This window comes from Rhipicephalus sanguineus, chromosome 9, assembly GCF_013339695.2.
Source record: "Rhipicephalus sanguineus isolate Rsan-2018 chromosome 9, BIME_Rsan_1.4, whole genome shotgun sequence".
Classification (NCBI taxonomy): Eukaryota; Metazoa; Arthropoda; class Arachnida; order Ixodida; family Ixodidae; genus Rhipicephalus; species Rhipicephalus sanguineus.
Genome location: NC_051184.2, coordinates 72,491,525 through 72,515,356, shown reverse-complemented (window position 1 = coordinate 72,515,356; position 23,832 = coordinate 72,491,525). Strand labels below are relative to the sequence as shown.

Sequence of the window (23,832 nt, the reverse complement as noted above, 5' to 3'; positions counted from 1 at the left end):
AAAAATGCTCACGATCCCGTGCACAGGAGTGTTTACAGAATTACACTGTTTCATGTGGAGGGCAAATTGTTAGGCAGGTGGCAGATGCCTGCACGGGCGTCTGTTCAAGGCGTCGCAATGAAGTAATGGAATACTGCCATAGAGGACAACGTGCTGGCCAGTAAGAAAATGTGAGCGAAGCCGAACCAGTGTCATCCTCGTTTCAATGTGACATTGTTCCGTTACGCCATTGTAACAAAATAACTAAGAAATGGTAGCGGCGTCTGAGGTAGCTAGGGCAGGAAATTAATGTGTCAGCACGCAGTCTATTATTGTTATCTAAGAACATAGCTGATTGCTTGGTTTGACGACACGCGTCCATTCACCTTTTTTTCTTTCTGGAATTGTTTCCCTCTGGTGGTGTTTCAGATGTGTGTTTATCAAAGCTCACAATCTGCAATAAAGCAGTGGTTGAAAGTAAGCACTTGTCCTGTTCTTATCTTGCCTCGTGCTGATGTAGTGAGCTTGGCTCTCTGAAGTACGATGAGCTACGAACATGCCCAAACGTCCCCTCACTCCTGACACCCTACGCTGGCTCTCGGCACTGAAAAATTGTCTGGGCGCCTTGATCATTCATTTTCGTCTGCTAAAATATGACTTTAGTAGTATTAAATACAAGTCTGCTAAAAAACCACCGCGACACCGACGTGTTTTCCAACGCCCGCTTCTACAGAACCATATAATGGTCCAACCTCTACCGTACGCGAGGAGCTCTCGGGACGTTCCTTGTCCATACGTTTCGCCCTTAGCTGTTCTCGGCTAGATTCTTCAAAACAATATTGCTCATTTTATCCGAGAAACACACTGACTGCCGGCGCATCAGAGACAGCCTTGCAGAGCTTCGCGCCGACCTAACGCTCGTCCTTTGTCGACAGCTGACGCGGTTCAATCGCCCAACTGCGTCCTTTATCGTCATATACCCACCTGACAGTCAGCGCTGTGTGCCGCTCTGCCTCGCTCGCTTTGCGCTCGTCCTCAAGGCATATCACGACAACATGACTGCGGCACACCTGGGTATCCAGAAAACAAACACTGCATCAGATGTCGCTACTAGCAGCCGGGCTTGTCTGCTAGTATAGATAGATAGATAGATAGATGATAGATAGATAGATAGATAGATAGATAGATAGATAGATAGATAGATAGATAGATAGATAGATAGATAGATAGATAGATAGATAAACTTCTACCACACGACAAGGGGATCTCGTAGACCACACCCTTCGACAGCTTACATACTTGTCGTGTGGTAGAAGTTACGTGGGCCAGACCGAACAATGCCTGAATGACAGGCTAAGACAGCATAATAACAACGTCAGAAATGGCAGAGAGGGCCACCTCGCGATACAATGCCGAGATTGCCATTGCGTTCCTGACTTTAGCGCCTGCGCGGTAGTCGGCCGAAGCCCCGATAAATCAGTACGACTAATTATTGAGGCTAAGAAAATAATCGAATCATAGGGTGATCTATGTGTCAGCGTTGCCTCCATTTCATTATCGCCAAAAGAGTTACGCTACTTGAATGCGACTGCGCATTGAGGCACGATGACGGCGCGCGTAGTGTATAAATATGTTCTGTGCTCTTGGAAATAAATCTTTGTTGGAAGTGGCGCTCCGTGTGTGTGTTCCTTATCTTCGTCCGAGTCTTATTCGCGCCTTAAACTTCACAATATGTTAACCAACAAGCCAGTCTGCCATTCTTACATTAAAATACAAAAGTGGAGGACGTCTCACCAAGTTGACTTGCGTCAAAGCGCAAGTCTCGGTAAAATGGATGGTTCGTTGCTCAAGAACAGCCAAGTACTATTCGTTCTTTACTGCAGGCTACCTCGAACAGTATACAATTACAAACAAGAACCTTACGCCCCACCGAAATAAACGCCATCAATAAACGCCACTTTTTCGAAGCATTATGTGTGCATAATCAACATGCACTCATTTAACAATTGTACTGTTGCTGTCGCTCAGAATTACCGAAGGGTACTTTGTATGTTTAAATAACAAACAATCAGTTGGGGTTTTCCCATTATCTGGTTTTAAAATCGTCACTGTTACGCAGCAACCAAAGTGAGTGATATGTACACCTAATAAATTGCTTCAATTTTTTTCAGCTGTACACCCGTAATTACTTTTTACTGGGAAGATAACGTCTTTGCCAATACTCAACAGCTTCCGGCGTTCTCGACGATTACCTGGTCATGAAATATCAGAAACACACCGGTGAGATGACAGAAAAATCCAACATTAAAGTTGAGGATGGAACCTATTTTCTATTGCCCTACGTGTTAAGGATAGGCAACATTTATCGGTAAGTTCTCTAATTCCAGAAAAAAGGTCCATGAGAGCGCGGCGTTCTTTTTTCCTATTCATGAACGCCGCCTGACATACCTTAACGAAAACGATACAGGAGGAAGTAACTCATTTTGAACACATGATGCTTTGCACTGCCAACGTATATACTTGGCCCTGCCAGTAATATACGCAATGAACCATCGCGTGCGTCATCAACGAATTATGGGCGCGAGTGAAAACGTAGACGGAAGCGAAAGTGGCGAAGAGGGACCCTGACAAGTCAGTATATTTGACCCGCCGGTCAGACAAACGAGAAACAAAAATTTACTAATTAAATCAACCTGTGTACTATCTATCGCTAGCTACAGGAAACCTACCGTGTCCGACGCTTGGCGGCGCTGGCGTCAGTCGAAGCGGCTCGAGGGAAAGCGGCGCAGCGTTCGAGTTAAGCGTGCTGACGGCTGTACGTATACACTTACACAGTAATGCTGAATTGCTGCTACGGCGATCACTTGTCAGTTTTTTTTTTGAGTGACGGCGCCAAACTAGTGCTTTGAAGGCGCGCACTTGAGGATTCTAAAGTTGGCGCAACTGAGCATCTACTCGGACAGCTCGTTTAGTGCTGCGTCAGACAGAGCGCTTCCACAGGTATTGTCACTAATTATTTATTTATTTATGAGCACCTTACAGTGCCCTCGTGGGGCATTGTGTAAGGGGGGCAATACAGCATGTAGAAAATAGAGATAAATATACATAGGTGAATACTGACTATCGCAGAAGATGCAAATGAACACACGAACACAGAAACGCTAAATATACTAAAAAAACAAAGTGTAGTATGTCAAGGCGCTACAGAAAAGGTAATGTAAAAGTAGCTATTTAAACACCAACAGTTTAACAAGAAATGAAAACTGCCGAACGAGTTTTTCGCCAATAACTGAACACACAGGATAAAATAAAAGCAGGTGAAAAAAAAGAAGAAAAAAAAAACACATATCGGTAACAGTATTGTAGGCACGGGTGCATGTGAAAACGCCATACATCAAATTTCGGTGCATAAATATTTTTTGCGGTTGCTTAAGAATTTTGCGTGAGCTAGCTCTGATTCGAGATCATCTGGTGGGTCACTCCACGAACGAATCGCTCGTAGAAGAGCCGAAAGGTTGAAAGCGTCAGTTTCACCGTATATGCGCGGCGAAAAGAACAGGCGAAAATAACTGGCGAATAACTGGCGATGTGCTCGTCCTGCCTCCTTCTAGACTGTTATCGCGTCCTCAGCGCAGTTTAATATCTCAGAAGAAAGTACACTGACGTTTTTCAGTCGATTTTCAGTGGATATTGTGTTTTGGAGGCGCTAACTGCAGGCTACTCCAGACTCGTCAAAGGTTGCAGAGTAATCCAAACGACCTCCGCCGGTTGCATTGCACATTGTTCAAGAAGTACCAAAGAGCGGCTGCTTCGACGGCGGCTATGACCTTGTCTTTCGCCGGCGCTAACTGCAGCGCTGCAGTGCTGCATTTCTGCAGCGCTGCATTCCTGCGCTGAATTATCGATTTGCAGAAGTGACGCGAAAAAACTCACACCGTCTCCGCTAAAGGGGACCATGAGGCGATGCGAAGCAGCGTTTCGGCATGTCGAGCCCGCGTTTCAGAGGGGGAGTGGAGCAACACCCTATAGACTTTAAGGCCTGAAGGCTGCCACCGTGACGTCACGAAGCGGCGGCGGCGGTTGCTCGCCACACAGCGAAGGCTTGCGTAGGGACGTCTGCTGTGCGCTTGTCTTGGCCTTTTCTTTCGTCAGTGTTCCTGTTTGGTGCTTAGGAATTCCCTCCTCAGGAGTAAAGGAATTGCGTGCAAATATTTACGGTCAAATGAGCCTCACAAATTTTGACATATTTCTTTCTTTTGTGAATAAGTAAAAGACGTGTGTTTGCTCTGAGGAGTATCAAGCACTTAAACCGAGTTTTGCTGAGCTTATGCCCTGTATTTCACCTCGGTAGTAAACAGAAATAGATATAAAATGTCCAGGAACTTCGCATAATTTTGTTCATCGGTTCTTGGTTATACAGCCGGCTGGTAGCACAAACTTGCGACTGATTGATACATCGGCCACAAAAGAGCCCGAACACGTAGTCACACCTCGAAGAAAATTATCTTCGCGTAATGCATTCAGGGAAGTTCGAATAAAAAAAAAAGATTCATAGGAACAAGCTACCCTTCGACCTTAAGTAAAACTGCAAGGTTAACTGTTCGTGCGAAAATACGTAGGCTCCATACATTTGCCTTCTCGAGTTGCACTTGCCAGTGATAGGGAAACTTATGGGCAGGTAATAAATGAAACAGAGGAAATCTTACACCAGGTCGCAAGCGTGCTTTATAAGCGAGAACGGGAGACTAATGGTATTTTGTCTGAACAACTTTATTTACAGCGGGGCCAAAGGCACTTCGAGAGCTATTTCTAGCTGAGCGTTTCCAGCTTTCCCTTCTTTGATTTCGATTCAGCTTCTAAAACCATTTCTTGCGGCTAAAGGCTTGTATGAGAGGATTCGTGCTGCACTGCAACTCTTGCTTCAGAACCAGCTGTCAAGCATGTCCATCGTCGCAGGTATTAAAATATGACGACTCGTCGTTGGTTAGGAGCTCCACGGTGAGGTCTGTAACCACTTGGTGCTGTTTCGAGAACTTTAAGCACTTCTTGTTTTGACGATTGCTCCAGGGACTGCATGATTATATGCGACAGCATTTACGACAAACAGCGCTAAAAGCAGGATACTTCCACGGTCCATTGCTCCGACGAGGTCAGTGCTTCTCTGTAACACAAACTGAAATTTCTTTATTCACTGTCGTTGCTTCTCTACATTTCTCACTCTTGAGTTTCTTCAAGGCGGCGTAGACAGCATACCCTGCCATATACAGCAATACCGGATAATGTCCGTCATGTTTTACAGCGTTTCCTCGGTGACAACTACGTTGCAGCAAGGCCGTGAACAGTTTGCTTCCCTCTGAAGGTCATGCCATTCCTCATTCTCGTCACTGGCGTTTCTAGAAGTGGCGACCGTCGTACTTCTAATCACGCTTGGAAGTATATGTAGAATATTCTGCAGGAAAACTCACCCTGAGGTTCTGTGAAGGAGAGAAGTTGTCACACGAAATCGCGCGCAGCCATTTTTAGCGCAGCTCCGCATCTTGGAAAATCGAAAAAACGCACACCTTGCACTTCAAGTCGTAATTGCTACTGCACTGAAGGACACAGCACTTGTTCGGTTTGACGAATTCAATGCCCCACACACCCTTCAGCACGCACGACGTTCTCACAATTTAGAAAAAAACGGCACACTGCACTGACAGAACCGACGTACCACGTGTGGCAGCAAGAAACATACTGACGTGCCGGTGTGCCGCCGCACTACTCGCCCTCCGTCATTAAATATAGCGCGCTTTTGAGTTGAAAGTTATCTCGCTGGGTGCTGATATTTCATTTAAAGATAACTTTCTAACATCTCTCTTCTATCATCTTTTATCCCCCTTACCCCTTCCCCCAGCACAGGGTAGCCAGCCGGTCTAAGAACTGGCTAACCTCCCTGTCTTTCCGCTTGTTTCTTCCTCCTCCTCCTCCTCCTTCCGCCGATTGTATTTGTTTATTCAGAAAAATGGCGCGACTTTCTTAATGACGACCAGTGACACGTGTTTCGAGTTGTATCCATCCGCGTTTGAGCGGGCCACCGGGAACGGGGGAAACCGGATTCCCGCTGCCGTCGCCGCCTCCACTTGGTGACGTCAGCACTTCGAATGCGGAGAGCGCTTCGGCCTTAGAGTCTAGTGGAGATGGGGGAGGGGAAGTGGAGAGGGGAAATGAAGAGGGGAGAGGTGAAAATGGGAAAAGGGTGGCGAGGGGGAGAGGGGGAGAGGTGTGTGGAAAGGAGGTGGAGAGGACTTGCGCATGCGCAGTAAGGGTGGTCACGCTGCACAGAGTTTGAGATCCGCCATAAGATGCTTCGCAACTAAAAATGCCATTCACGAAGAGAAACCATGAACAGGGTGAATATATATATATATATATATATATATATATATATATATATATATATATATATATATATATATATATATATATATACTTGTAACACGTTCCCCGTGCTTTCCGCCAAAGCACCTTGCCTAAAAAAGTAGCCTGGTAACGACGAGGCTTCTTTGGTTGGAAAATAACTTGAAAGGAAGCCACAACATTAATTACAACTTAATTAGAACATTAATTAGAAATGGAAGCCAACTTTTACGACTTTTTAGTGGCACATTAAACAAGGAGACTCTTTCTGTATTTGAAAAATCTGACACATGTCTGTGGCATTTAGGTAAGTTTTTGCCGTGTTTGTATAAAAGGGCAGGCATCATTAAATTTTACGAACATTTTGTTCGTAGATTCTAAGGAAATTTCTTTCAGTGTAGGCTAGGGAAGGATATACCTACCACGTGTACTATTAATTGCGAATTATCAAGGGTCTCATTAGATCGCAGAATAAGTATAGCTTCACTACAAATATAGCTAGAAAGACTCGGCTTGGCGTGTATGTACACGTACACAGCACTGTTAGGGGGGACATCGGACAGCATGGTGGTCACTAGGCACCACCGCTTGCTGGCTGCTGCAGTGAGCTTCGCACAGTCACCGTTCGCACTATTAGTGGTGTTCTTTCGTAGCCCTCTCAATATCTGCTGCTGCTCTTAATATCGTCGCGAGGTGAACCGTCCACTCGACGAAAGATCTTTATGTCTGATAGAGAAAAACTGAATCCGCTTCCTCCTCGGGGCGCTCTGTTTGTGCAACATCGTGTGTTCTCAGCGTCAAATAAGATTTTAAGGTTGTGTACGAGCTGCCCGACTGGGAAGCAGAAGCAAGTTTGCTCTATGACACATAAAAATGCTCACGTCCCGTGCACAGGAGGTGTTTACAGAATTACACTTTCATGTGGAAGGCAATGTAGGCCAGGCTGGCAGATGCCTGCACGGGCGTCTGTTCAAGCGTCGCAATGAAGTCATGAATACTGCCATAGATGGACAACGTGCTGGCCAGTGTAAGAAATGTGACGCGAAGCCACAGTGTCATCCTCGTTTCAATGTGACAATTGTTCCGTTACGCCATTGTAACAACATAACTAAAGAAATGGTAGCGGCGTCTGAGGTAGCTAGGGCAGGAAATTAATGTGTCAGCACGCAGTCTATTCTTTTATCTAAGAAATAGCTTGATTGCTTGGTTTGACGACACGCGTCCATTCACCTTTTTTTCTTTCTGTGAATTGTTTCCTCTTGGTGTTTCAGATGTGTGTTTATCAAAGCTCACAATCTGCAATAAAGCAGTGGTTGAAAGTAAGCACTTGTCCTGTTCTTATCTTGCCTCGTGCTGATGTAGTGAGCTTGGCTCTTGAAGTACGATGAGCTACGAACATGCCCAAACGTCCTCACTCCTGACACCCTACGCTGGCTCTCGGCACTGAAAAATTTGTCTGGGCGCCTTGATCATTTCATTCTTCGTCTGCTAAAATATGACTTTAGTATTAAATACAAGTCTGCTAAAAACCACCGCGACACCGACGTGTTTTCCAACCGCCCGCTTCCTACAGAACCATATAATGGTCCAACCTCTACCGTACGCGAGGAGCTCTCGGACGTTCCTTGTCCATACGTTTCGCCCTTAGCTGTTCTCGGCTAGATTTCTTCAAAACAATATTGCTCATTTTTATCCGAGAAACACACTGACTGCCGGCGCATCAGAGACAGCCTTTGCAGAGCTTCGCGCCGACCTAACGCTCGTCTTTGTCGACAGCTGACGCGGTTCAATCGCCCCAACTGCGTCCTTTATCGTCATATACACCACCCTGACAGTCAGCGCTGTGTGCCCGCTCTGCCTCGCTCGCTTTGCGCTCGTCCTCAAGGCATATCACGACAACATGACTGCGGCACACCTGGGTATCCAGAAAACAAACACTGCATCAGATGTCGCTACTAGCAGCCGGGCTTGTCTGCTAGTATAGATAGATAGATAGATAGATAGATAGATAGATAGATAGATAGATAGATAGATAGATAGATAGATAGATAGATAGATAGATAGATAGATAGATAGATAGATAGATAGATAGATAGATAACTTCTACCACACGACAAGGGGATCTCGTAGACCACACCCTTCTGACAGCTTACATACTTGTCGTGTGGTAGAAGTTACGTGGGCCAGACCGAACAATGCCTGAATGACAGGCTAAGACAGCATAATAACAACGTCAGAAATGGCAGAGAGGGCCACCTCGCGATACACTGCCGAGATTGCCATTGCGTTCCTGACTTTAGCGCCTGCGCGGTAGTCGGCCGAAGCCCCGATAAATCAGTACGACTAATTATTGAGGCTAAGAAAATAATCGAATCAGGTGATCTATGTGTCAGCGTTGCCTCCATTTCATTATCGCCAAAAGAGTTACGCTACTTGAATGCGACTGCGCATTGAGGCACGATGACGGCGCGCGTAGTGTATAAATATGTTCTGTGCTCTTGGAAATAAATCTTTGTTGGAAGTGGCGCTCCGTGTGTGTGTTCCTTATCTTCGTCCGAGTCTTATTCGCGCCTTAAACTTCAAATATGTTAAACCAACAAGCCAGTCTGCCATTCTTACATTAAAATACAAAAGTGGAGGACGTCTCACCAAGTTGACTTGCGTCAAAGCGCAAGTCTCGGTAAAATGGACTGGTTCGTTGCTCAAGAACAGCCACGTACTATTCGTTCTTTACTGCAGGCTACCTCGAACAGTATACATATTACAACAAGAACCTTACGCCCCACCGAAATAAACGCCATCAATAAACGCCACTTTTTCGAAGCATTATGTGTGCATAATCAACATGCACTCATTTAACAATTGTACTGTTGCTGTCGCTCAGAATTACCGAAGGGTACTTTGTATGTTTAAATAACAAACAATCAGTTGGGTTTTTCCCATTATCTGGTTTTAAAATCGTCACTGTTACGCAGCAACCAAAGTTGAGTGATATGTACACCTAATAAATTGCTTCAATTTTTTTCAGCTGTACACCCGTAATTACTTTTTACTGGGAAGATAACGTCTTTGCCAAATACTCAACAGCAGTCGGCGTTCTCGACGATTACCTGGTCATGAAATATCAGAAACACACCGGTGAGATGACAGAAAAATCCAACATTAAAGTTGAGGATGGAACCTATTTTTCTATTGCCCTACGTGTTAAGGATAGGCAACATTTATCGGTAAGTTCTCTAATTCCAGAAAAAAGGTCCATGAGAGCGCGGCGTTCTTTTTTCCTTATTCATGAACGCCGCCTGACATACCTTAACGAAAACGATACAGGAGGAAGTAACTCATTTTGAACACATGATGCTTTTGCACTGCCAACGTATATACTTGGCCCTGCCAGTAATATACGCAATGAACCATCGCGTGCGTCATCAACGAATTTATGGGCGCGAGTGAAAACGTAGACGGAAGCGAAACGTGGCGAAGAGGGACCTGACAAGTCAGTATATTTGACCCGCCGGTCAGACAAACGAGAAACAAAAATTTACTAATTAAATCAACCTGTGTACTATCTATCGCTAGCTACAGGAAACCTACCGTGTCCGACGCTTGGCGGCGCTGGCGTCAGTCGAAGCGGCTCGAGGGAAAGCGGCGCAGCGTTCGAGTTAAGCGTGCTGACGGCTGTACGTATACACTTACACAGTAATGCTGAATTGCTGCTACGGCGATCACTTGTCAGTTTTTTTTTTGAGTGACGGCGCCAAACTAGTGCTTTGAAGGCGCGCACTTGAGGATTCTAAAGTTGGCGCAACTGAGCATCTACTCGGACAGCTCGTTTAGTGCTGCGTCAGACAGAGCGCTTCCACAGGTATTGTCACTAATTATTTATTTATTTATGAGCACCTTACAGTGCCCTCGTGGGGCATTGTGTAAGGGGGGCAATACAGCATGTAGAAAATAGAGATAAATATACATAGGTGAAATACTGACTATCGCAGAAGATGCAAATGAACACACGAACACAGAAACGCTAAATATACTAAAAAAACAAAGTGTAGTATGTCAAGGCGCTACAGAAAAGGTAATGTAAAAGTAGCTATTTAAACACCAACAGTTTAACAAGAAATGAAAACTGCCGAACGAGTTTTTCGCCAATAACTGAACACACAGGATAAAATAAAAGCAGGTGAAAAAAAAGAAGAAAAAAAAAACACATATCGGTAACAGTATTGTAGGCACGGGTGCATGTGAAAACGCCATACATCAAATTTCGGTGCATAAATATTTTTTGCGGTTGCTTAAGAATTTTGCGTGAGCTAGCTCTGATTCGAGATCATCTGGTGGGTCACTCCACGAACGAATCGCTCGTAGAAGAGCCGAAAGGTTGAAAGCGTCAGTTTCACCGTATATGCGCGGCGAAAAGAACAGGCGAAAATAACTGGCGAATAACTGGCGATGTGCTCGTCCTGCCTCCTTCTAGACTGTTATCGCGTCCTCAGCGCAGTTTAATATCTCAGAAGAAAGTACACTGACGTTTTTCAGTCGATTTTCAGTGGATATTGTGTTTTGGAGGCGCTAACTGCAGGCTACTCCAGACTCGTCAAAGGTTGCAGAGTAATCCAAACGACCTCCGCCGGTTGCATTGCACATTGTTCAAGAAGTACCAAAGAGCGGCTGCTTCGACGGCGGCTATGACCTTGTCTTTCGCCGGCGCTAACTGCAGCGCTGCAGTGCTGCATTTCTGCAGCGCTGCATTCCTGCGCTGAATTATCGATTTGCAGAAGTGACGCGAAAAAACTCACACCGTCTCCCGCTAAAGGGGACCATGAGGCGATGCGAAGCAGCGTTTCGGCATGTCGAGCCCGCGTTTCAGAGGGGGAGTGGAGCAACACCCTATAGACTTTAAGGCCTGAAGGCTGCCACCGTGACGTCACGAAGCGGCGGCGGCGGTTGCTCGCCACACAGCGAAGGCTTGCGTAGGGACGTCTGCTGTGCGCTTGTCTTGGCCTTTTCTTTCGTCAGTGTTCCTGTTTGGTGCTTAGGAATTCCCTCCTCAGGAGTAAAGGAATTGCGTGCAAATATTTACGGTCAAATGAGCCTCACAAATTTTGACATATTTCTTTCTTTTGTGAATAAGTAAAAGACGTGTGTTTGCTCTGAGGAGTATCAAGCACTTAAACCGAGTTTTGCTGAGCTTATGCCCTGTATTTCACCTCGGTAGTAAACAGAAATAGATATATAAAATGTCCAGGAACTTCGCATAATTTTGTTCATCGGTTCTTGGTTATACAGCCGGCTGGTAGCACAAACTTGCGACTGATTGATACATCGGCCACAAAAGAGCCCGAACACGTAGTCACACCTCGAAGAAAATTATCTTCGCGTAATGCATTCAGGGAAGTTCGAATAAAAAAAAAGATTCATAGGAACAAGCTACCCTTCGACCTTAAGTAAAACTGCAAGGTTAACTGTTCGTGCGAAAATACGTAGGCTCCATACATTTGCCTTCTCGAGTTGCACTTGCCAGTGATAGGGAAACTTATGGGCAGGTAATAAATGAAACAGAGGAAATCTTACACCAGGTCGCAAGCGTGCTTTATAAGCGAGAACGGGAGACTAATGGTATTTTGTCTGAACAACTTTATTTACAGCGGGGCCAAAGGCACTTCGAGAGCTATTTCTAGCTGAGCGTTTCCAGCTTTCCCTTCTTTGATTTCGATTCAGCTTCTAAAACCATTTCTTGCGGCTAAAGGCTTGTATGAGAGGATTCGTGCTGCACTGCAACTCTTGCTTCAGAACCAGCTGTCAAGCATGTCCATCGTCGCAGGTATTAAAATATGACGACTCGTCGTTGGTTAGGAGCTCCACGGTGAGGTCTGTAACCACTTGGTGCTGTTTCGAGAACTTTAAAGCACTTCTTGTTTTGACGATTGCTCCAGGACTGCATGATTATATGCGACAGCATTTACGACAAACAGCGCTAAAAGCAGGATACTTCCACGGTCCATTGCTCCGACGAGGTCAGTGCTTCTCTGTAACACAAACTGAAATTTCTTTATTCACTGTCGTTGCTTCTCTACATTTCTCACTCTTGAGTTTCTTCAAGGCGGCGTAGACAGCATACCCTGCCATATACAGCAATACCGGGATAATGTCCGTCATGTTTTACAGCGTTTCCTCGGTGACAACTACGTTGCAGCAAGGCCGTGAACAGTTTGCTTCCCTCTGAAGGTCATGCCATTCCTCATTCTCGTCACTGGCGTTTCTAGAAGTGGCGACCGTCGTACTTCTAATCACGCTTGGAAGTATATGTAGAATATTCTGCAGGAAAACTCACCCTGAGGTTCTGTGAAGGAGAGAAGTTGTCACACGAAATCGCGCGCAGCCATTTTTAGCGCAGCTCCGCATCTTGGAAAATCGAAAAACGCACACCTTGCACTTCAAGTCGTAATTGCTACTGCACTGAAGGACACAGCACTTGTTCGGTTTGACGAATTCAATGCCCCACACACCCTTCAGCACGCACGACGTTCTCACAATTTAGAAAAAAACGGCACACTGCACTGACAGAACCGACGTACCACGTGTGGCAGCAAGAAACATACTGACGTGCCGGTGTGCCGCCGCACTACTCGCCCTCCGTCATTAAATATAGCGCGCTTTTGAGTTGAAAGTTATCTCGCTGGGTGCTGATATTTCATTTAAAGATAACTTTCTAACATCTCTCTTCTATCATCTTTTATCCCCCTTACCCCTTCCCCCAGCACAGGGTAGCCAGCCGGTCTAAGAACTGGCTAACCTCCCTGTCTTTCCGCTTGTTTCTTCCTCCTCCTCCTCCTCCTTCCGCCGATTGTATTTGTTTATTCAGAAAAATGGCGCGACTTTCTTAATGACGACCAGTGACACGTGTTTCGAGTTGTATCCATCCGCGTTTGAGCGGGCCACCGGGAACGGGGGAAACCGGATTCCCGCTGCCGTCGCCGCCTCCACTTGGTGACGTCAGCACTTCGAATGCGGAGAGCGCTTCGGCCTTAGAGTCTAGTGGAGATGGGGGAGGGGAAGTGGAGAGGGGAAATGAAGAGGGGAGAGGTGAAAATGGGAAAAGGGTGGCGAGGGGGAGAGGGGGAGAGGTGTGTGGAAAGGAGGTGGAGAGGACTTGCGCATGCGCAGTAAGGGTGGTCTCGCCGCACACCTCCACCACCACCGGTTTAAACTCCGCCATAAGATGCTTGCTTCTGGAATTGCATAATCTGAAATTGAAATTTGAACTTGCATAAAAGAATGCTTAGACAGAGCAGCGGCTGCGACGACGCGGCGACCGCATGGTGTGCGAGTGAAACGAGCTTTATGGTGTCGAACGTTTTCTTGAATCCCAAGTAATGCTTCAACCGTAACAGTCGAGAGATTTTTCTTCTTTCCAATACACTAGACATATATTACGTCATGCAGTGTGGCTTAGCAAGCGAAGTCTGTGTGAAAAAAATGTTACTAGGCAAGTTTACTCTTGTCATCAGCCTAAACCGCATGAAGGCTCGTTCACACATACACATGGCGCCGTTCGCGTGACTATCTGCGACGGTCGACTAAAGAACTGCGGGCAATTTCCACTAAGTCGCGCAAAACTTCGCACGGCGATGCACGGGCCTGTCGCCGCTCTTACTCCCTGTCGACCGACACGTCTAGCCTCGAGATGCACCGCTTTCTTCTCGGGAGTACGCAGCCAGGCTCTGCACTATAGAGCGGAGGTCGCGCGTGATGTCTCCGTCAGTGGGCGTGGCTTAGCTACTGCGCATGCGCGGCTTTGCAGGTGGTGCGGCATCTGGTCGCTAGGCGATGCGATGCTTTCTTTCTCTTTCTTTCTATCTTTTTCTCTATCTCTACTTCCTTCTCGCTCTTTCGTTGATGATCTCACTGTCTTTTTTTTAACGCGGAAGTGTTGTATGCCGTAGTCCACCAAGACTTATGTTACGTATTTCCGTCACGGAAATGACGTCGAAAAAAATGCACACAATCAGACAGCAAATAAGAAAAGCCCCTCAACGGGAGTGGAACCCACGGCCTCTCGGTCCGCGACAACAGATGCCGGGCACGATATCCACTGCGCAACGGTCACACCCCCTGGAGGCTTTACAAACGCGCCTTTTATATATAACACTTTCCTCTCACAGTGCTCTTGGACGGCGGGGTGGTGTTGACCTCTGGGAGTGGTCAAGTGAAGTAATGCATCATGACCGTGGCTTCGCGATGAGCTCCTGCAACGTGTCGTTGCTAGCGTCCGTCCCATTCGGCGCGTTTCCGATAGGAGAAGTGCAATTTTGTTAGCCTTAACACACTTCGAGGTAGCGACCTTAGCCCAAACGTCGGCCTCGCTCATGGCATCTATCCAGGCCCGTAGCCAGGGGGGAGGGGCCCTAGCCCCCCCCCCCCCCCCCCCCCCCCCCGAAATTTTGGTGAAGTAGATGTTTTTACAGAATAGCCATGTGTCTCGCATTTTTCCTGGCTGTCCACTTGGAAATTTTTATGCGCTCTAACGTGCGCCGGCAACACGCGTCACGCGACGGAACACGAAGTTCTCACGAATGCCACGCACAAAGCAATGTTGCGGTGACTAGCGGTGACTAGCGGTGGCTGCGAGAGGCTTTAATTTCTTTAGGGGAACTTCTGCGAGAAGCGCGAGAACATTTACGAGTAAATTCTCCAACAAGAGGAAGTATTGCAAGCAGCACGTAGCCAGCTGAAGTACCACTTCAAAAGGCCGACACAATAAAGAAACAATGCATTTGTCTGGAAGACACCGCAATTTAGAAAACCAACTTCGATGGCTCCCTATCGAGGGTACGCGGGTTCGAATCCCGCCTCGTGAAGAATGTTAAGAATATTTCTTTTTCTTTATATCTTTCTTTTCTTCTCCCTGTTTGTTTCTCTTTCTTTCTGTCTATCTCACAGTTGTTCTCAGCGCTATTACAGGCAACGCCGTAGCGATGCGTAGTGGGACCTTCCCGAATTCTGAGGCACATGACGCGTAAGATGATGACAGTTTTCTGCGATCGACTCACAAGGAACGATTTCCTAAACAGCTTCGCTGCTAAAAGGCGACTGAAGGTGAGCCATATTCACACCCATGATTGCGACCAACACCCGACGCCAAACAAAACTCAAGCCTGCTCGCATGGCAGTTGTCCCTTAAAATAAGCTCACCGCCTGACCGTGCACATCTATTGGTTCGGAGGCTTGTGACTACAGTCACGCGACTGAAAAGATCGAGCAGCGAGCGATTGAGCCAAAGCAAACGCATTGCGACCAAAGTGGCCATGTGTGGCAATCCCTGACCTGACGCTTTGCGACTGACTTGCTGGCACGACGTGTGCTAGTTGCAGGTGTGAATGAGTGTTAAGTAAAGAAATCGTTGCGTTTGGTTAGTGAATAATGAATAAACACTTCTTCGGTTGTGCTACCATAACTTTGCCTGCAGAGCGGGAGCGCTAAAACAACTGCGCGCTGTCATGCAGATTTCGTGTGCTGCGCCAAAACTCTTTAAGTGGGGAGCACTTTAGGTGCCCGCGCTGTCGTTTTTTGTCATCTGATGTCGCTCCGCGCCGCGTAGCCAAAACCACCGGTAAGTACCGGTAAGATGCAGCTGTTATATACCTTCCTCTTGAGGGATAGTGATTGACTACCATTCATGATTTGATAATGCTTGCCGAATGAGCCCCATCCCATCCTTATTCTTCTAGTTATTTCACTCTCATGGTTCGGCTCCGCGGACACTACCTGTCCTAAGTTGACGTACTCCTTTACAACTTCCAGTGTACAACTTCCTGCTCTTCTAGGTTTACCACTTTAAGTATGGCGTACTTGGAAGGCAACACTATCCTCTTTCCATAGCCAATGACGCCATACGTAAAGGAGCAAACCTAGATCGCCAGGAGGTACGTTGCCAGCAGAAAAAATTAAAACAAGAGGATGGAAAAACTTGGGGCTAACAGTTGGAAGCAACCCCCCTAACGTAAACGAAATTCTAAAGAGACACTTTAACCCTTTCAGCCCTGGATTTTTTATTTTGGCCGGAGACATTTTTTGTGCGTGTTTTCCTAATACTTAGGACCTCAGAAGACCAAAAAACGAAAAATTGAGCCAGTGGTGCAAGTATTTATGGATTAATTAGCATGGAATCAAATTAGGTCATCAGGGCTCAGAGGTTGTGAAATTAGGAAAATTGCTTTTTTATTTCTGCTACTCACAAGAGTACACAAAATGTGAACCACGTCTCATTTCTCAGCGTGATACTCCTTGAAACAGCTTCTGTACGACGTCCCGAAAACGGCGCTTAGCCGCCTCACCTGACCCGCCTCGGCGTCACCCATGACTTCGGTCAAGCTTTTTCTTCTTTGTGGCTCCCAGCTACGCAAATATGTCGCAACTTTGGTGTCAATCACAGCGGGGATCATTGAAGAATTATTTCCCAAAGAATGAGCAGTTTTGCTTTAATTTTAAAAGTGCTAGGGGAACTTTTGTGCGGTGTCGTCAATTGACGACGCCAGGGCCGAAAGGGTTAACACACTTACGACTGAGTAAACGACTATCAAGAATATTCACTTCCCCCCCCCCCCCTCTCTCTCTCTCTCTCTCTCTCTCTCCTCTCTCTCTATATATATATATATATATATATATATATATATATATATATATATATAATATATATATATATATATGTATGAAAACAATAAAGTGCTAACAAAGGACCAGGAAGTAAAAGTTGAAAAAAATCAAGCACGTAGGAAAAATTGTTCAGTAAAGGACTGACGTTTCGGCCGCGGGACCGGCCTTCGTCGGAGTGATGCGAACATGCGACGGTACCGCAATATAAAATGCGCAGTAACGTATCATAGCGCTGTTATTGGCTGACAAGCGGTTGTTAAAAGCACGTGGGGAAACGGTGCGCGTGATAGGACAAGAAAAAACGAGAATACACGCGTGAGCACTTGCGCAAGACAAAACGAATAAAAGAGTAAAAAATGATTAACAATGAGTAAAAAATGATGAAGCCACATAACGCGTGAGTCACCGGTACAAACATCAATAGCACGTCATAGGTACAACTGCGAGCAAGTTATCGATAAACATAAACGCGGGTGTAACATCTTGTCATGATCCGACAAAGCTCAAACAGGGAACTAATCTATCTGCGTGGAAAGCATAGCGGCAATAATAGCGGGGGTAGTCAAGAGTGTTTAGGAAACTAAATGGGTAAAAAATGAAAGTTTGCCAGCGCTTTCATTCATACCACAAGTGACGGCTTTAAACTTATAGATTAAATACGATTCTCGAAGCTTTCTTTCGTGGTGGGAACGGAAACCAGACTGAAGGATTGTAGCTGTAATATTATCAAATGAGTGGCCCGGAATGTGCACGTGTTTTGATAGCGGAAGGTTAGGAATGGTGGCAGCATGACACTTGTGGTTGTTGAACCGATATCTGAAGGCGTTTCGGTTTGTCCAATGTACTGTAATTTGCAGACGGAACATTCGAGCAAATAGATGCAATTGTAAGTGTCACACGTAAAATTTCCTTTAATTTTATAGAAGAAATGAGAAGCAGTGCTTTTAGCAATGTGTGACGTCGTCATATGCGCGCAAACCTTGCATCGTGGTTTTTTGCAAAGTCGGCAACCGACATTATCGGGAACCCTTGTTTAGATGAAGTTAGGATGTCATGCAGATTGCGAGACCGTCTGAGACTACCCGAGGTGGCAATGGAAAGATTACTTTAAGATGGGCACTCTGCGCTAGTATGTTGAAATGTTTTTTGAGAATTGAGGAGGAAACGTTTGGCACCGATGCTGAGTGTGTTAGAACTAGATTACTTTGTGCCTGAACGGATGGTTGCTTTTTAGCGCTGAACAAATCCTTGCGATTCAGCGCATCGGCTCTTCTGACGGAATCCTCAACAATGCGGGGTGGGTATTGCTGCTGAATCAAAGATGCACGGAGTTGTACGCAGTTTGCATAAAAGTCTGACTGCTCAGAGCAAATTCTCTTAAAGCGGAGCGCCTGACTGTACGGTATACTGGTTTTCCAATGTTTACATGCGAACTTTTAAAGTGAAGATAACGGTGCCTGTCTGTAGGTTTCCTGTAAAGCCTAGTGGTTAGTTTGTTGTCAGAGATGCAAACTGTGACGCCCAGAAAGTTAACGGTAGAACGAGAGTAATCATGCGAAAACGAAATAGATTGGTGAACAGTGTTGAAATCAGCTATAAAAGATAAAAGTTCATTTTCACCATGGGGCCAGATCAAAAAGATGTCATCTATAAATCGCTTATAATAAAGAGGCTTTAACGCGCGATTTCTTAAAAAGTCATTTTCCAGAACAGACATGAAAAGGCTAGCGTAATTAGGTCCAATGCGAGTGCCCATTGATGTTCCACTTACTTGAAGGTAGTGGGAGCCATCAAATTCAAAATTATTAAGCTGTAAGATTAATTTCAATAAGGTAGCCAATGTATCACTTCCAATGGGCTTTTCATCAGACAGTTCTTCGTACGCTTGAATTACTGCCTTGATGCCACCGCTATGGGGTATATTGGTATACAGTGAAACCACATCTAATGTCACGAGCACGGAATTGTCTGGTATCACGAGTTCATCAATGTCCAACAAAAATGATTTGTGTCTTTAAGATAGGACGAGAATTTACATGGAAGGTTACTGATTATTACATCAACGTAGCGGGAAAGTTGCTCCGTGACAGTGCCAATGCCCGAAACAATGGGGCGTCCAGGACAGTTTTCTTTATGTATTTTAGGCAGCAAGTAGAACCTGCCAGGGACGGGACTGAGCGGGACGAGGAGCGTACTGCCTTGTCGCCTAATTGATTATCTTTTACGAGATCGTTGACGGTATCTTGGACAACTGCTTTAAACTCTTCAGTGGGATCATACTCTAAGTGCTTATAAAAAATCGGATTGTTAAGCTGTCTATGGCTTCGCTTATATAATCCGTTTATTCATAACAACAACGGCACCACCTTTGTCGGCTGGCTTTATCACGATATCTCTGCGTTTAGCCAGTGATGAAATAGCTTTCCTTCCTCAATGAAATGTTTGATTTAAACGGTTTTTGCTTTTCGTAGGCTTTAAGCACGTCGCGTTGGACTGCTTCAATATACATGTCTAGATATTTATCACGTTGGGCCGGAGGGGTCCAACGGTTATTGGTAAACACAACTGGCTGCATGTCGCTAGTGGACGGACGGTCATGGAAATATTCTCGTAGGCGCATGTTACGTGAAAAATTCTCTAAATCCTTAGCCAATTGAAAATCGTCATATACACCAGTTGCAGGACAAAAAGTGAGGCCCCGTGACAAGACGCGGAGTTCGTCCCTGTTTAGACTTACATGCGAGAGGTTCACTACGTTGGTGGACGGCGGCGTGCTATTATCTAGCTCAGGAAGCGAGTTTGTCGGGACCGCCGTTATTACCTGTTTTGGAAACAACGAGCGGTCCACGCCGTCACGGAGCAACTTTTTACATTTCTTGTTGTAAATTTCACTTAGCTTTTTCACTTGATACCTTTCTAATTCGGCAATTTCATGCACACTGAGGTCAGCAGGAGACTTGTGCTGCACTGGCAGGTTGATCTTCGCCGTGGCGGCTTCTGGAGAGAGGTCTCCCGGCAAGTTGGAAACATTCTCACGTTCCGCCAGTGCGTGCTGTGATGTACGCAGATCCGCCTTCGTCTGGTCAGAAAGCATCTCCACAAGTGTTGAAGATTGGGCGAGTTGGTTCGTCGTACTTGAACTGGTACAGCGTATAACGGGGAAGAAGGAACGGCCGAGCAGACCGACACAAGAGGACAGAGCGCTCTGTACTCGTGTCGGTCTGTTCGGCCGTTTCTTCTTTCACGTAATGCGCTATACCAGTACAAGTACAGAAAGCATCTCGCTTGAATCCACGCACAGGTACGGCTCGTTGGAAGGCAGAGCGTCCAGTACTGAAAGTGCCGTTGCCTCCAAACGCTCAAGCGATGACGAGCATGGTGGTAGCTTTTTCGACAGATCTGGGCGGAAAATGCTCTCGGCCACCGGCAGGGATATTATGGCGTAGGATACCGACGGCGAGTCCGTGACCTGAGGTAGTGAGCTTGGTCTCATTTGTGTGTTCGAGTGCACGTCGAGACACTGTCTGCAAATATTGACGCGGAGTCTGACACCTCTGGGGAGAAGTACACCTTGCGGCTAGTGTCGATGGCACTCCGCGAAGCTGTCCGCGGAACAGCTACGGAGCACAGCTGTACCAGGGGCCCGCTGCGGAGAGGGCAGGTTGGTGGACGCCCGAACTTCACCGTCGAGGTGGTGTGCCTCACAGCCCCTATCCGCGGTGGAGAGTGTCTGAGTAGATAGGGTCACAGGCGTGTAAAAGAGGACGAAAAAAATCACAGCATATCCACGTGGTGAATGATGATGAGTGGGGTGAAGCGAACTCGCGCTGCAGCACGGTGATGGCATTGGCGCGAGCGTGTTCCTTCTTGATGGAAGATATTGTGACTAGATTGTTTGAGAACCACAATCTGTTGCACACACCGCAACTATGGCCGAAGCTGTTATCAAGGAAGTCCCGCTGGAAGCGCGCGTCGGCGCCTTCGGGCAGAGCCCGCCTGATGCGTTTTGCAGCCACTTCACGTGCTCGCAGAGCGTCGGGCTCTGCCTGCCGGTACGCGTGCTTTCTCGCCGCTTCACGGTCCTTCACATTTTGAAGATCCGATTCGCGCCGCAGGCGTGCAGCTTGTCGAGCAGCTTCGGCCTCGCGGGTTCGAGCGGTGGGGTCTTCGCGCCGCAGCCGTGAAGCTTGTCGAGCAGCTTCGGCCTCGCGGGCTCGAACGGCGGGCTCTTCTCGCCGCAGCCGTGCAGCTTGTCGAGCAGCTTCGGCTTCGCGGGCTCGAACGGCGGAATCTGCTTCGTGGCGTCGACGTGCAGATTCGGCCTCGCGGGCTCTCACCTCAGGATTCTGTCTGCGAGCGCGCTGCGGCCGCCTTCCGTGCCCTCCGTTCCACAGCCTTGTCTTCCATCTGGCGACTCCGAGGTAAAGAGAAAGCGCGCCAAGAGGGAGCCTCATGGCGCGTTACTTCTCAAACGTCGTCTTCTTCTTCTACTGCATACCACAACGCGCGCAGTAAAGAAGAAAGAATGTCACACAGGCGAACACGCACTAGAGTCCCACTCGTCAACGTCGTCTGCTTCGTCTACTGCATACCAGAACGCGCGCTTCTCACGAGCTAGAGGTGGCTACTACAACGCTACAAACGGAGGATGGACAGACCCACGGCATAAGGAGCTTCGCCCCTAAAAGACTTGTGAGCCTGGCACACCATTCAGGCCAGGATTGATGCCTGATGCCTTCGTAGGCGTGCCATGCCTTGGCCGCACCGCGAAGGTGGTCGATGGCCACCAGCCGTTTGTGATGGTCCGGCCAAGCATGGACGGTGCCGAGAGAATTAATTTTGTCGATCCACAGGAAAACATCGCCCTTGAAGCCCCGGAACTCTGGTACTGACCAAACAGCTGACGATGATGAAGCGGCAGGCGAGAAACCGGAGTTCAACGACAGCATGCGGTTGAGCTGACGTGGCAGTTCCGTCAGGACATGCAAGAGCTCCGGGCCATTGTAGGGCGGAGAGTCCGACGAGCCAGGAATCGCGGCTGCGGAGTATTCAGCGCTCCCGGTGCTCATCGCGGCAGGATTCATGGCCAAGGTCTGGTCTGGTCATACCACCGCGCGCAAGTGTCGTGGTTAAAGTGGCGTGCGACGTATTAGCACACGGCGAAGTGGTGGCGGTAAGCAAACGTTCCCTACTCCTTTCCCAAGGTGTCTGCGTAGCACGAAGCCTGGTCGGCCTGCGTGAAGGCCACTGCGAGGTTCTTGTCACGAACTTCAACTACGCCCACCGGCACATTTTCCCCGGTACTGCATCGCCTACACCGACCCAGTAGCCGATGTCACTGAGTGTTTTGCTTCCGAGGCGATCGATACTGTTGAAGCACCTCTCCGCGGAGTCAACATAAGTCCCACTCTTCCTGGCGAAAACAAAGACTGCGCGACCTGTTGCTGGAGTTCCACACTTGCCTTGCACGTTCGTCGAAGACACGTCAGACATCGATTACGAAGCACCGTATCATCACCTACGACGAGGCGCACCCTATACGGCAGCAGCATTACCGAGTTTCACCAACCGAACGACGCGCGATTCAAACGCAGGGAAGGAATGCTTCAAGACGTGCGTAATACAGCCCTCAAGCAGCCCGTGGTCATCGCCTGTCGTCCTGGTGAAAAAGAAGGATGCAACCTTCGGTTTTGTGGTCGATTATAGGAAGCTGAATAACGTCACAAGAAAGACGTGTACCCGTTGCCTCGGGTCGACGATTCTCTAGACAGGCTCAGGCGCGCAAAGTACTTCTCCTCAATCGACCTGAAAAGTGGCTATTGGCTATCGGAAAAGTGGCTATTAGACGACAACACTCTGACACCGACTGCCTCTCTCGTACCCCCATCGACGCGCCGCCGCAAGGACGACGACGATGACTGCTTCCTCGGAAACTAAAAGTGCCGACGACTTCGCCGAAAGGCAACGAGCCGACGCGGAACTGGGGGGCCTTATGGAGTACCTCGAGTGCAAGACCGCCGTTGTTCCGAAGGTATTAAAGCGAGGACTGCCGTCGTTTTTCTTACGGAACGGCGTTCTCCTGAAAAAGAACTTCTCGCCACTTCGAGCGGACTACCTTCTTGTCGTGCCCTCATCATTGCGACCAGAAGTCCTCCAGGCCCTACACGACGACCCGACGGCGGGACACCTCGGTGTTTTCCCGCACGCTCGCCATAAAATACAGGAAAAAATACTACTGCCACGCCTTGCTGCCGACGTCGCCCACTACGTCAGACTTGCCGAGATTGCCAGCGACGGAAGACACCGCCGACTCGGCCAGCGGGAGTTCTGCAGCCAATCGAACCACCTCACCGGCCGTTCCAGCAAATCGGGATGGACCTACTGGGGCCCTTCCCGACGTCGACTTTCGGCAACAAGTGGACGTCGTAGCGACTGACTACCTTACCCGCTACGCCGAGACAAAGGCCTTGCCCAAAGGCAGTGCCGCCGAGGTAGCCAAGTTCTTCGTGGAGAATATCGTCTTGCGTCATGGCGCCCCAGAGGTCCTTATCACAAACAGAGGTACCGCCTTTACTGCGGACCTAATCAGGCGATCTTCAAGTACAGCGAGACGAGCCACCGCCGCACCACCGCCTACCACCCGCAGACCAATGGCCTCACCGAGCGTCTAATAAGACCATCGCCCGACATGCTCGCCATGTACGTCGACGTTGAGCACAAGACGTGGGACGCCGTCCTGCGTACGTGACCTTCGCTTACAACACGGCCGTTCAAGAAACGACGCAGATGATGGCGTACAAGTTG

The 23,832-nt window shown here is 47.7% G+C and overlaps 1 protein-coding gene across 1 annotated transcript in view; it reads right to left on the bottom strand.

The window, feature by feature from the left end:
- Nucleotides 1–22,112, bottom strand: part of LOC119405635 (dual specificity protein phosphatase CDC14A-like) — a 91,171-nt gene extending 69,059 nt beyond the window's left edge. Inside the window, exons 1-2 of the mRNA XM_037672470.1 lie at nt 21,783–22,112; nt 19,969–20,107 (exon numbers count right to left, since the gene is read on the bottom strand). Coding sequence (XP_037528398.1) covers nt 19,969–20,107; nt 21,783–22,112 — 469 coding nt within the window. The remainder of the gene's footprint in view (nt 1–19,968; nt 20,108–21,782) is intronic.
- Between the last annotated feature and the right edge of the window lie 1,720 nt (nt 22,113–23,832).